Source organism: Misgurnus anguillicaudatus, chromosome 14 (assembly GCF_027580225.2).
Source record: "Misgurnus anguillicaudatus chromosome 14, ASM2758022v2, whole genome shotgun sequence".
NCBI classification, from domain to species: Eukaryota; Metazoa; Chordata; class Actinopteri; order Cypriniformes; family Cobitidae; genus Misgurnus; species Misgurnus anguillicaudatus.
Genome location: NC_073350.2, coordinates 30776989 through 30789689, shown reverse-complemented (window position 1 = coordinate 30789689; position 12701 = coordinate 30776989). Strand labels below are relative to the sequence as shown.

General features: G+C 39.9%; 1 protein-coding gene across 1 annotated transcript; it reads right to left on the bottom strand.

Moving 5' to 3' along the window:
* Window positions 1-9346: 9346 nt before the first annotated feature.
* On the bottom strand, window positions 9347-11056 carry LOC141369509 (uncharacterized). The gene is made up of 5 exons (XM_073876298.1): window positions 10876-11056; window positions 10023-10197; window positions 9774-9922; window positions 9584-9659; window positions 9347-9505 (listed from the first exon to the last, which is right to left on the bottom strand). The coding sequence occupies exons 1-5, from the start codon at window positions 11039-11041 to the stop codon at window positions 9391-9393; spliced, it is 681 nt and encodes a 226-aa protein (XP_073732399.1). The 5' UTR covers window positions 11042-11056; the 3' UTR covers window positions 9347-9390.
* Window positions 11057-12701: the final 1645 nt, after the last annotated feature.

The window sequence follows — 12701 nt, the reverse complement described above, 5'->3', positions numbered from 1 at the left end:
AAAAAAATATTTTTCATAAGGGTATGCCCTGTTCCCTTCAGAGGCTACATTTCACAGAGAGAGAGAGCTTTGGGGGGCTCAAAAATAACAAACACAAACATTTTCCTTTCAATCCCATTTCATGGGAAGTTATGTTTAACATCGTTGTTGTTATGATTCTTCTTCTTTGAAATGTCTTTCAGATTCATTAAATGTGTTTCCAATCTCTGCAATAGCAAGAAGACTGTTGTCTATTTATGCTAAATATATTTGAAATAAAACATTTTGTTATTTAGTTAAATTTAAAAAAGCATTCATTATTAACAGCTAAAGCAGATTACAAAAAATCATCATGATACAAGTTTCTAGTCAAATATTTTCCATTCAAATTTTTTTAGCTTTCTTTATAATTTTGCCCTTTATTAAAAAAAGTTTTTGTGCAGTATTTTTGTTATGCAAATCAATCTGAATTATTTGTATAACTTACCCACATTCTGTTCAGTTTCTTTCGCAAACTGATATTTTTTCATGTGACTTCTGGATTCAGGGTAGCTAGAAGGGATACAGCAAACGCCGATTTGTCGTGAAATCACGACAGCGCTAGCCTGTTTATATCCCAATCCTACCCCAAACCATAACCCTAAACCCGACATTACAGGCCGTATCTGTTTCCCATCTAGCCAGAACAGCTGTTTCATCCCAACCCTCCCCATAAACCCAACATCTCGTGAGATTTCGTCGCTGCTGGGTCCCTTCTAGCCGAAACGAGTGGAATTTTGCGTTGCCTTCTCTGTGGTACGGTTGGTGTCTGTTTTTTATGAATCACCGGTTTCAGCAAAATCTTACTGTTCCACTGAAGAATAATACAATCTAAATCTTGATGGCATGAGGGTGAGTAGGCCTAAATAAACAGCACATTTATTTTTCTGTATATTTTTCTACCAACTTCTTGTTTCCTCAGAAGTTTAGCCAACCGTTGGAGTTTAAAATGCGAAATTCACGCGTTGTGTTATTAATAGCGCAGGATCCGAAAGGCAATGTTTTTACCCTTTATGTTGAACATCATTTTTTGTATATTTTTAGAAGTTAACAGTCAAAAATAACATTACTACACAAGACGACTGATTGGGACTGCTTGTCAGTTTACAAAATGAAGCCCTCAAACTGCATAACGTTACGTGTAAGTTTCTTGTTCAATTTAAGTAGATAAGCCTATGTACATTTCAACAAGACAAAAACACTCAAATAAATTGTATAAATTAATGAAAAACACAATAACCCTAGTTCAGACACTTTTACATAAAACCTTTTGCTGTTAAGTAAGTTAACTACATCAAATATTTCATCTAATTAAACAAGTTAATATAATTCTACATGTAGGCCTAGTCTCTGTTTTAAAGTATTGTGTGTTTTGGAAAACACTGTTAATTTTGGAGCCTAAGCAGCGGTGTGTATCTCTTTACTAGGGATGTGCCATGCGATGCTTTTGAAGCATTGACGCTTCTACAGTCAAACTGGTTTGAAGTTTCGAAGCTTTTGACACTCTACTCCACATCACCATCTGGTGGTCAATAAATATCATACACAACCAGCATCATCCAGATGTTTTGTATGGCCACATAATTTCAAGATACATAGCAGTATATTACAGTATGTGTCATTTTATTGACGTCAAGTTTGTTGTGGTTTCATTGCACTGTTTGCTTGGCTATTCTTGATTTCTAATATTATTTAATTAGGCTTGCACTATGGATAAAAAAGTGAAAAAGTAATGCACATGAATGGAGGTGTTTGTGTTCCTGACTACACCATATTATATACATGCATTGTTTTGAAACAAAAATTCACAAATACTCAAATACACGTTTTTATGCCATATTTTTATTTAAGAATATAATTTGCTCTGCTGTGCTGGGGCTTAACCGGCTTCTTTTTTTACTGATCACATCCCCAGCTTTGGAAAATATGCGTTCACATGGAACAGATGTGCCAGTAAGAGCCAGATATTTACTGGCCAGGACATAAAGGTGCGGATACACAGCCTTATGGGCTTGCCAGTATTTTAGAGGGTCTTCTGTTTGAAGGAGATATGCATCATTTAGATACCTCTTGACCTCTATAGTGGCATTTGCATTGCAGCTCTGGGTCTTCTGGGTCTCACTGACCCGCCTGTCCAAGAGCTCCCAAAGGTTTCCTGAAGAAGCTGGATTTAGGCCTCCCTGCAAGGTTGATTGCTCTGCTTGTGAAGTAGACTGACTGGTTGACCGGATTCTTGTAGTACATTCACCTGTCAACAGCCAATCAGCTTCACGGGCATTGTCCTGATTTAAAACCCAAGGGTCTTAAAGTGGGGGTCCAGCAACGTCGCCAGAGCTAATATACGTATTGACTCCACATTCCGACATCGTTTGATGACGTATTGCTGCAGAGCCATCCCTAATGATACAGCTGCTCGGTTGGTTGACAGGCCTGTTTTTCAGCCACTTTGTGCTGAATCATCCTGATTATTGGAATCACCTTCGAAACTGACACCCTCTTCTCCTCAGAGAGCTCTGTTGTGGCATGTTTAAAGGGTGCCAGCACTTCGAGGCTTTGCGAGATAATTTCAAAGTCAACACTTGAAAGTGGCATGATGTCACTAGACAGACTGACCAAGGCAGCACCAACAGGCTCTCGGAGGTCGAGGAGTCTTTGCAGCATGTCATGGGTGCTGTTCCATCTCGTTTCAACTTCCTGCACAAGCTTCAGAGGCTGCTTACCCATCCTTTCCTGTGCAAGGATAAGTTTATCGTTGGCCTTTGCACTACATCTAAAATAAGTTAACATTCTCCTTGCTCTGGTTCAAATATCGGTCAATGCCTCATGTTCTTGAACTGCCTTTTTGACAATGAGGTTAAGAGTATGGGCAAAGCATGGTAGATGGCGTAGCCCCAGCTTTTCAGTGGCTGCTATCATGTTGGCCACATTGTCAGTCACAATTGTAGTCACCATTTCAGTGAGGCTCCAGTTAGAAATGAGGTGCACTCTTAGAAAGGATGTGTTCATTTTTTACACATCTTTGTGTGTTAAGTTTTAAGTGTGTAATTTTAACACAGTATGTGTCATTTTTTGTTGATTTTGTGTTAAAATATAACACAAGTTGTGTTAAAAGTCTCTTTCGTGCATTTTCCATATTTATTAGTCAGATAGCGTCTACTTTACAAGCAGCAAACAGTACTGTGATTGAGGTCGGACTTTTATTCTTTATTGAGTGATGGTTGAGTCGGCAAAGTGTTAAATGACACTCAAACAACACGGTCATTGTGGTTTTATTATTACTGTTTAATGAACAACAATACACATGCACATACAATGTTAGACATTGATACATTATAATTATTTAATGCTTTAACATGAACACATCACGTGCTGTGAAACCTGCATGACATGTCAGTGAGGTGACGAAGCTTCGTTTCCATAGGTCACGTGACAGCCTCATTTCAAGCTAGGCTCCGGAGCACTGTTTCAAAGCAGTAGTGTTTCAAAAGCTCAGTACGTGTGTCGGGACAGTGTTTCGAGCGACCCACCTCTATCAGAATCAGAGGACTCGCTGGCTGACATCCCACCAAGCCTGTTTTTAAACCATTTTCGCTTGGGTTTAGGGTTAGATTTTAGATTTGCTTAATGAGGTTATTTAATATACATGTTTCTCCATGTTTTTGTCCATATTTAAGCCATGGTCGCTTGGAGTTGGGGTTAGAGTTGAGGTTTGGGTTAGGATGTCATTTTTATATAACAAAAATTTATTCTAACCCTAAACCCAAGCAAAATGTTAAAAAAAGCAAAAAAATTGAGAAACCAATAAATACAACTACAAAAAAGATGCACCGTTTAAGTGAATGGGAAGGACTGGCGTATCATATGCCGCCAAAGCTAAAATCAGAGAGGTCGTCGAGTGGCCAACCCCCGACTCTCGTAAGGAGGTTCAACGATTTCTGGGTTTTGCTAATTTTTATCGCCGATTTATCAGAAATTTCGGTCAGATTGCTAAACCTCTTACAGCACTCACTTCCTCTAAGGAGAGTTTTTGCTGGAACAGGGAAGCTCAGGAAGCCTTTGATATGTTAAAGTCCCGGTTTATCTCTGCTCCTGTGCATTCTATTCCAGATACTACGGCTCAGTTAATTGTTGAGGTTGATGCATCAGATGTCGGGGTAGGCGCCGTTTTGTCCCAGCGGTCCTCTAAGGACGGAAAGGTGCCTCTGTGTGCCTTTTTCTCCCACCGGTTAAGCCCTGCCAAACGCAATTACGACGTAGATAATCGGGAGTTGCTGGCCGTCAGACTGGCTTTAGGCGAATGGCATCACTGGTTGGAGGGTGCCTCGGAACTTTTCCTGGTCTGGACTGATCACAAGAACCTTGAATACATCCGTTCAGCCAGGAGATTAACCTCGCAACAGGCTCGTTGGGCACTCTTCTTTGACAGTTTTAACTTATCCCTCTCGTATCGGCCGGGTTCTAAAAACACAAAGCTCGATGCCCTCCCTCGCTTGTTCGATAGCCCTAGCGCTAAGAGGATCGAAACCAACCTCCCCGAGGGGCGGGTGGTGGGTGCCCTCTGCTGGGGAATCGAACAGCGGGTGAGGGAGGCCGGCTGAGAGAGGGAAGTGCCAGATGGGTGCCGACGGGTTGGTTGTGGGTTCCAGCTGCGCTCCGTTCCGAGGTCATCCGGTGGGGCCATGAGTCCAAGTTTGTTTGTCATTCTGGAGTTCGGAGATTGTTGGCTACCGTCTGCCAACGATTTTGGTGGCCTTCTATGGCGTCAGATGTCAGACAGTTTGTATTAGCCTGTCAGGTGTGCGCTCGCAATAAGACTTCTCATCAAGCTCCCGTTGGTCTGTTAAGTCCCCTTTCTGTTCCCTCCCGCCCCTGGTCACATTTAGCCGTAGATTTTGTTACCGGCTTACCTAATTCTAAAGGCAACACCATTATTTTTACGGTGGTGGACCATTTTTCCAAGGCGGTCCATTTTATTCCCCTCCCTAAGCTGCCCTCTGCCAAGGAAACGGCCCAGGTATTGATTGAACACATCTTTCACTTACATGGTCTGCCTACTGACGTGGTATCTGATAGGGGTCCTCAATTTATTTCCCGTTTTTGGCAAGAGTTCTGTAGACAGATCGGCGCCATCGCCAGCTTATCTTCAGGTTATCACCCTCAGATAAATGGGCAATGTGAACGGGCTAATCAGGATCTCGGTCGGGCGCTCCACTGTCTGACATCTCAATTTCCGAGCTCCTGGTGCCAACAGCTTCCCTGGGTTGAATATGCACATAACTCTCTCCCTGTTTCTTCCATCAACATGTCCCTTTGCAGGCTTCGATGGGTTTTCAGCAACCTTTGTTCCCATCACAAGAATCCGATGAGGCGGTTCTGTCTTCTCTAGCCTTTGTTCAACGCTACATACGCACTTGGAACAGAGTTAGAACAGCTTTAATTCAGGCAGCCAGATGAACCAAAGCCGTGGCCGACAGACACCACCGACCTGCGCCCCATTATATTTGTGGGCAGGAAGTATGGCTTTCCTCCAAGGATCTCCCTCTCCGAGAGCATTCTTGCAAATTGACTCTTTGGTTCCTTGGTCCAGACAGTATCATTAAGGTCGTCAGTCCGGTGGCGGTTAAGCTCAGATTGCCTCCTGCTCTCGGTCGGGTTCACCCTGTTTTCCATGTGTCCAAGGTTAAGCCTGTGTTCTTTTCTCGTATTAATCCTGTCCCCTCCTGCCCCTGCTCCCCATCCCTCTTCTAGTGGACGGCTCTCCTGCCTATTCAGTGAGAACTTTACTAAATATACGCCGACGGGGCAGAGGTTTTCAGTATTTAGTTGATTGGGAGGGTTACGGTCTGGAGGAGAGGTGTTGGGTCCCGGCCCGGGACATCCTGGATCCAGGGTTGATCGCAGATCTCCATCAGCGACTAGGTAAGCCTCTCAGGTACCGCCTGGTGGCGGTCATTGGGGGGGTACTTTCACGATCTCTGTCTTTCGACCGTTCTGTTTCTTTTTGTTCCTGCTCTGTGTTTGTGTTTTGTGTTTTGACAGTTTCTCACGTGCGCACCTGTCACTGGAGCCATCTCATCATCACTGATTTCCTTCACCTGCGTCACCCACCTGTTCCTCATTTTCTCCCCAATTCGTTTGGTATTTAATTGCTCCTTGCGAGTTCGTCATTGTTCTGTTCCCTTTTGTCTAGTCATGTCAGGTTTTGGTTGGATTAACATTTTTTTATTCAAGTATTGTCATCTCTCCTCTCCTCTCTTTGAACCATCTACATCCAGCTGGGCGTGTGATCTCCAGTGTACTCCTGTGACTTCTCTCTTCTATCCAGCACGGCGGTAGTGATCGTCGGACTGTGTATTGTGATTTTTTTCAGCCTGGTGGTTGTTGATCTCCAGTGTTATCTCCAATTTATCTCCATTTTTGCTCCCTGGCTTGCCCAGTGGTTTTTCTCTTTTTATTATTTGATCTTTATTAAACATTTGTGTTATCTGCAATTGGATCCTTGCCTCTGAGTTTTCTCTATACCAGTCCTGACACAAATAAATTAATAATAAGTAGAACAAATGTTAATTTTAAAAAATCCCATAGCCAACGGTTTTTAATCAGCAACAAAGAAACTGCGCCTTTTGCCTATGACAAACACCTAAGAAACTCCTAGAATTTATGAATATTTACGCTCACAATATGATTTTATTTCCTTACTACAAAAGTATAACATATTTCAGTGAAATTTATTCAACAACATTGCATACTTTTTATCGTGTTTCATACCATGTAAAGGGAAATATGATAATATAAAATGTAGCCTACAGTAATGCAGAAAAGCGCATCAAAACCATGTTAAAGCTATTAAAACGTTCAGATGCAAAAATGAACTAAATGTAAAATTAGATAAACTAATTAATGATATTGCTTAAATGCTCTCGGTCTCTTCAAAGGTCTTCGCAGATTATTTTGTTATACAGTAAGACTCCGTTATCATACCTCACGTCTCTTCTACTGTAAGTACACGGAAAAAAATAAGACTGTGTTTAAGTCGGATTTTTATGAAGAATATGTGACTGTTTATGTAACTGGCTAAAGAAAACTTCGCCAACGAAATTTTTGCCAAAAAGCGTGCATTTGTATGACATCAAAGTCTATCGCCTAAACACAGATAATACGTGTTATGTGTTACTTCAATATCATACAGTATATGCTCAGCATGAAGTCGAGCACACAAATTGTCATCAGTATGGCCTACATGAAACACGACTGCACTCTACAGGTTTTTGTATTTCCTGGGTCCCCCACCGAACCCCCTTCTACGGAATCTCGCACAATTCTGGAAGACACGCATTTTTAATGGCCACATCTGTAAGCACGCTCCGTTACGGCGCATTCACACAGGGCGAAAGCGTTAACGCTTGACGGAAGGCTTGTCTGAAGCGTGGCCAACAGCCAGTCACAGTGGCCGCACACATGCTCCGGTCTTCCATAAACGTAATTGGCTGGCTCTGCCTATGTTATTTGCATAAGGCAATCAGATTGGCTGACGCTCGCGTTGCCGCATGAAAAGTTGAGAAATGTTCAACTTTTGGCGCGAGCAACGGCAGTGATGCAGCGCCGACGGACCCACAATTCAGTTCGCCAACGCTTGACGTCACCCATTAAAAGTGAATGGGAAGTGTTAACGCTTACGCCCCGTGTAAATGCGCCATTAAAGACGAAGAGTGTCTACAGGCCCGTGAGGGAAGGGTTGGTCGTTCCCTCCAGGTGGCAGCCACACCGGCCGGACACAACTGCATCAAGACCGGCCGCTCTACACTCGGGATACCGATGTAACCCTTAGCGGCCCGCCGTCGAGGGAGGTGAGGGGTGATGGCTAAAAGGGTCGACTCAGAGATGAAAACAGGGTTTTCCACGACCTCGTCAGCTCATCGTGCAGCTTGGTGAAGAAGGGAACTGCCGGTTGAGAGTGCGTTGTTCTGGCAGACCCAAAGTACCAGTCATACAAACGAGACTGAAGGTGGAGGTGGTGTCCATTCGATCCCGACCGCCTCGGCAGCCCTTCCCAGAGAAACGCCACCCGGATGCGCAGATCCACACGAGACATGTTCTCACAGATGGAACATGATCCCACACGAAACGCTGACTCTGAATGGTTCAAGCCCAATCACGAAACAACAGGATCGTGACCATTATAAGGGTTCATGTATTTGCTGCATCCAGACGTAGCACATGGCCGGAATGCCATCTTTAAAAAGACGCACTCGACCATAACACGAGAGGACGGCTGTCTTGAAAATGACAGAAGTTCAAACTCATGCAGCTTTTTTAGAGGATATCACTTTTTAGATGTTACTGTGAGTTAATGAAGCACACAGGGAAGATGCCACGCACACACTCCATAAATAGAAAAAATAAAGAGGTGGAATCAGTCGCAGTCTCCGCTGAGGTGCTATAGCCCAACCAACTTTGACACAGGAGTTCTCCAAGAACAGGAAAGCTTCTCGATAGCAGACAAGTGCAAATATCTGCATGCCAAGATCATTGGCGTTTTAATAGTTTCTCGAAGCAGATAGGTCGCCGCGAAGTGGTTCCCAATTCGTCAGCCATGACGTGACATCGTAGTGACCGGCTGAAAGGGAACTCAAGTTTACAGTGCATGATGAAATCAGTATAAAACATAGCACTGAGATAATGTCACATATAATTTGTCTGTGTATCTGCAGACTCAAACACAACATCAAATGCTAAACTTTAATTCATGAATTACTATGATTTGATTTATAATAATCCTTAACCTGGCTGTGAGAAGGGGTGATATTGTTAATGCATACAGTATGTCTACATACATTATGTTTTATCTCCAAGTCATGCATATTATGGCCTACTACAAAAAGTACAAGTACTGTAAGAGTTCAGATGCACAACCGTTTATTATTCAGACTCTTAATGGATTCTGCCAACAAACTTTATTTCTGAATGACCTGTGGCTAGGATAAAGTAGTATTTGAAGAATGTATAATACGTGTCGAGAAAATTAATATCATTATCTCATTATTGGGAGAGGTGGCTTTTGCATTTGAGCTCCTCATATTTAACCAATGTAAACCTATATAATATTGCTAGAGATTTACAGTAGTACATCTATAAAACTCCAACAAACATCACACAGATGGCTGGAGCACATTATTGCTTAGTAGATTTTATTGTGATTTTGTGAATACAGTAAAATATGTGTAAGATATAATATAACAGCAAGAGGCATTGGTTTGACTTCAGTATGAAGACAGATAAGCACATGGTTAAAATCAAGCAGATTTTTGAGGAGCAAAGAGGTAAATGGTTAAAGTATTCTCTGTATTATATCATATACACATGCTGTGAACTCTACATGTGAGTAACAGTAAAATCAGAAATCTCTCCGTTCATCACAGCCTGGAACGGCACAAGCCAACATCTGACGACTGGAGCTGAAGGAAATCTGTAGTCTGGCATTTCATCCCTATACAATTAGCAGATAGATTTTTCTATTAGATAAGTAAATGACATCATATTAAAACACCTGAATATTTTTACATACCATGACGCTTTCACATCATTGTCCATTATCTTTAGAGTTGACCCTTGAATCTCCTCATACGAAATGTTGTCTTTTCCTAAAATATTATCCACAGATATTGTGATTAGATCACAGACATGTTGGTTATATTCATACATGTTGTGTTTGAATGTTAATGTGTAATTATTTACACACTGTGTTACTTTCTTACCTAAAATACCTGCCAAAGTGACATTTTTTGGTTGTTGCCAAACCGCAGGCCACAGAAACACATCCCCACGTTTCTTATGAAGTACAATAACAACACGGATACTTCCAATCGTAACATCCATTTCATTGTCCCGCAGAATCAATATGATACTGTTGAGATAAAGTCATTATAATACCTCTTCATAGACTAAAAAAATAGAAAACTGAATATTTAGTAAAACACTTATTTGGGTGAAACTGCTGTATTTACCCCTCTTGTTCATGTTGGGAAGGTTCCTGGCCCCACAGATACTGAACATTATTCTGGCCATCATTATAATTAATAGAGTTTGTATTTATTGTCAGGTGATGGTTTGTTTTGTAATGAATGGTGATTTGTTGGAATCCAGTTTTAGATGCCATAGACTCTCCATTCATAGAGAACCCTATAAGATGTACACAAAATACCACAGTAAAGATCAGTTGTTCAATAATGTGTGCTCATTTTTAACCCTAATATTGGGTGGATCTAATGATTGGTAAAAAAAAAAGAAAAGTCTTGACAACATTGTCATCAGTAGCTGGCATTTTCCAATTTGCATTTGCAAAACATTACAAATGCAAATTAAGAGTGGCCTTTTCAATATGCAAGAAGCTTTTTTGTCATCATGACAAGAAAACCATAAAACAGAGCTGAACTTCACTACCCCATGTATAAAGCTAAGTTACGTATCACACTTTACCCAATAATAATATTAATATTAATATTATTATTAATAATAATAATAAGTAGTAGTAGTAGTAGTAGTAGTAGTAGTAGTAGTAGTAGTAGTACTGATATTGGTATTATTATTATTATTATTATTATTATTATTATTATTATGATTATTATTATTATTATTATTATTATTTGGCATGGTTTAAACAGGACAAGAAAACTTTTTTATTATAATTCATGAAATATCATTTTTGAAATGATTAAATGAGGACATTTGTTAAATGTGTTTTGACTTACATTATGACATTTGACATTCTTATTTGTTATTAACCGATATACAAATAATACCCATTTCGTTCATGAAAGAGATACTGTATATACATGTAAATATGTATGAATGTCTGACCTAAAGCAGAATCCTGTAGCAGTTTTAGTTTGTGAGGAAGAGGGACATCAAAACAAAGTGGTTTCGGCTGACCATCAGCAGGCAGCAGGAACCGATTATTGCGAACAGCAGGAACTCCTGTTAAAAAAAACAATAGAACACCATCAGACTTGATTTTTTTTTTCATTTGGCAAGAAAAATTTGAATGCAGGAAATACTTGTTTCGTTATCCTGTCCCCAAGTCTAAATGAGGTAATTATGATATGAAATTCTATATTGCATAATGCCTGAGAGATCTCACAAGTGTCATATATGTAGGTGCCAAAACTAATCATGAATTAAATTATTTTCTCTTCATGACACTATTGTAAATTTTTATTCATGAGTCTTGACTAAGTAAAGAGCAATTCCAGCATGACATTTTCAGTCAAATATTTTAAGTATAATTTCTCAGAGAATGTACTATATAATGTACAACATACTTTGTAGGAATTGTGTGAAGAAAAATGCATAAACCAGTTGCGGTTATACCCATCAAATGAAAAAGGTATAGCTTTCAAATAATCTTTTTTTCATGTGCATGCAAAACAGCATTATGGATGTGACATTTCTTCATTATAGACGGTTTCTGCAGTAACAACATAAACAAGCGGCTTTTGTCTATAGACAATTTTGAAAGCTGCACTTACCTAAGTATGGAAAATAATAACAATAAAAGAAACATAAGCATTGGTATTTAGGCAAAAAATATTGACATCTGAGACATCAGTATGGTTAAAAACATTTGGTTAAAACGTTTTCAAAATTTTCCAGTTAACATTTGCATGGAATTGCTCATTAATTAACAATAATTATTCATTATTATTGCAGTAAAGAATGTTGAACACAATCATAGGGCAACATTTATGATAATTAATAAGACATATGAGGAACTTCTATAGATAATATTCAAATAATTACATTCCCTGCAACAATCTGAGTGCATGAATTCACATTATTTTATATCTTACCTAACAGGCCCATAATTACTCCAACACCTAAACCCCAATGACAAACATGAAAGAGATTTAAGTGTTATGTATGTACAGTACACACACATAAATATCAAATAATTACTTGCAGGAGATGGATTGGGGGTGGGCCAATCCGATATTAAGTATCGATATTAGTCCAATATTGGCGAAAATGGCCAGATCGAATATTGTAGAAGTCGGGGAGTACAATCCGATCCAATACCAACACGGACCTGAACCGTCATGGCAACTTGGTGTAAAGAGCGACTTGCTGAGTCACATGAATTTGCACAAAGTTGCACTTTAAATTGTCCAAAGTTAAATTTAATTTGACATTTTGGTGGTGACTAACTAAAAATGTTGCTACTACAGTCTGTTTAAATAAACATTTAAATAAAAATGAAGCAGCAGTATTTTTCGTCCCAGGGAGAGTCAGACAACTTTGGCTTAACTTAGCACTTTACTGTATACGTTACATTATTAATATGCTCGCTTGTACGGTTTAACCGCTTTCTCTACTTCTTATATTATCTATTGATTTTCTGTGTTCTCCTCTACATCTTCTCATAGCTGCTTTGCAACAATTAACACTTGTGAAAAGCGCTATATAAATAAAATTGAATTGAATTGAATATTGCTTGTTTCATTGAGCCTTGAATTTGCAGAGTCATTTTTTTGCACAGTAAAAGGTTTGAGTTCTGTAGCTCTGTTTAAGCATGATGCTTTTTGTAGGGCTAACAGATGTATTATTTGCAGCTTAATTGAGGCAATAGATGGTATTGGATTGGTATCGGTATCAACAGATACTCAAGGTTGTGTGTCAACATCGGTATC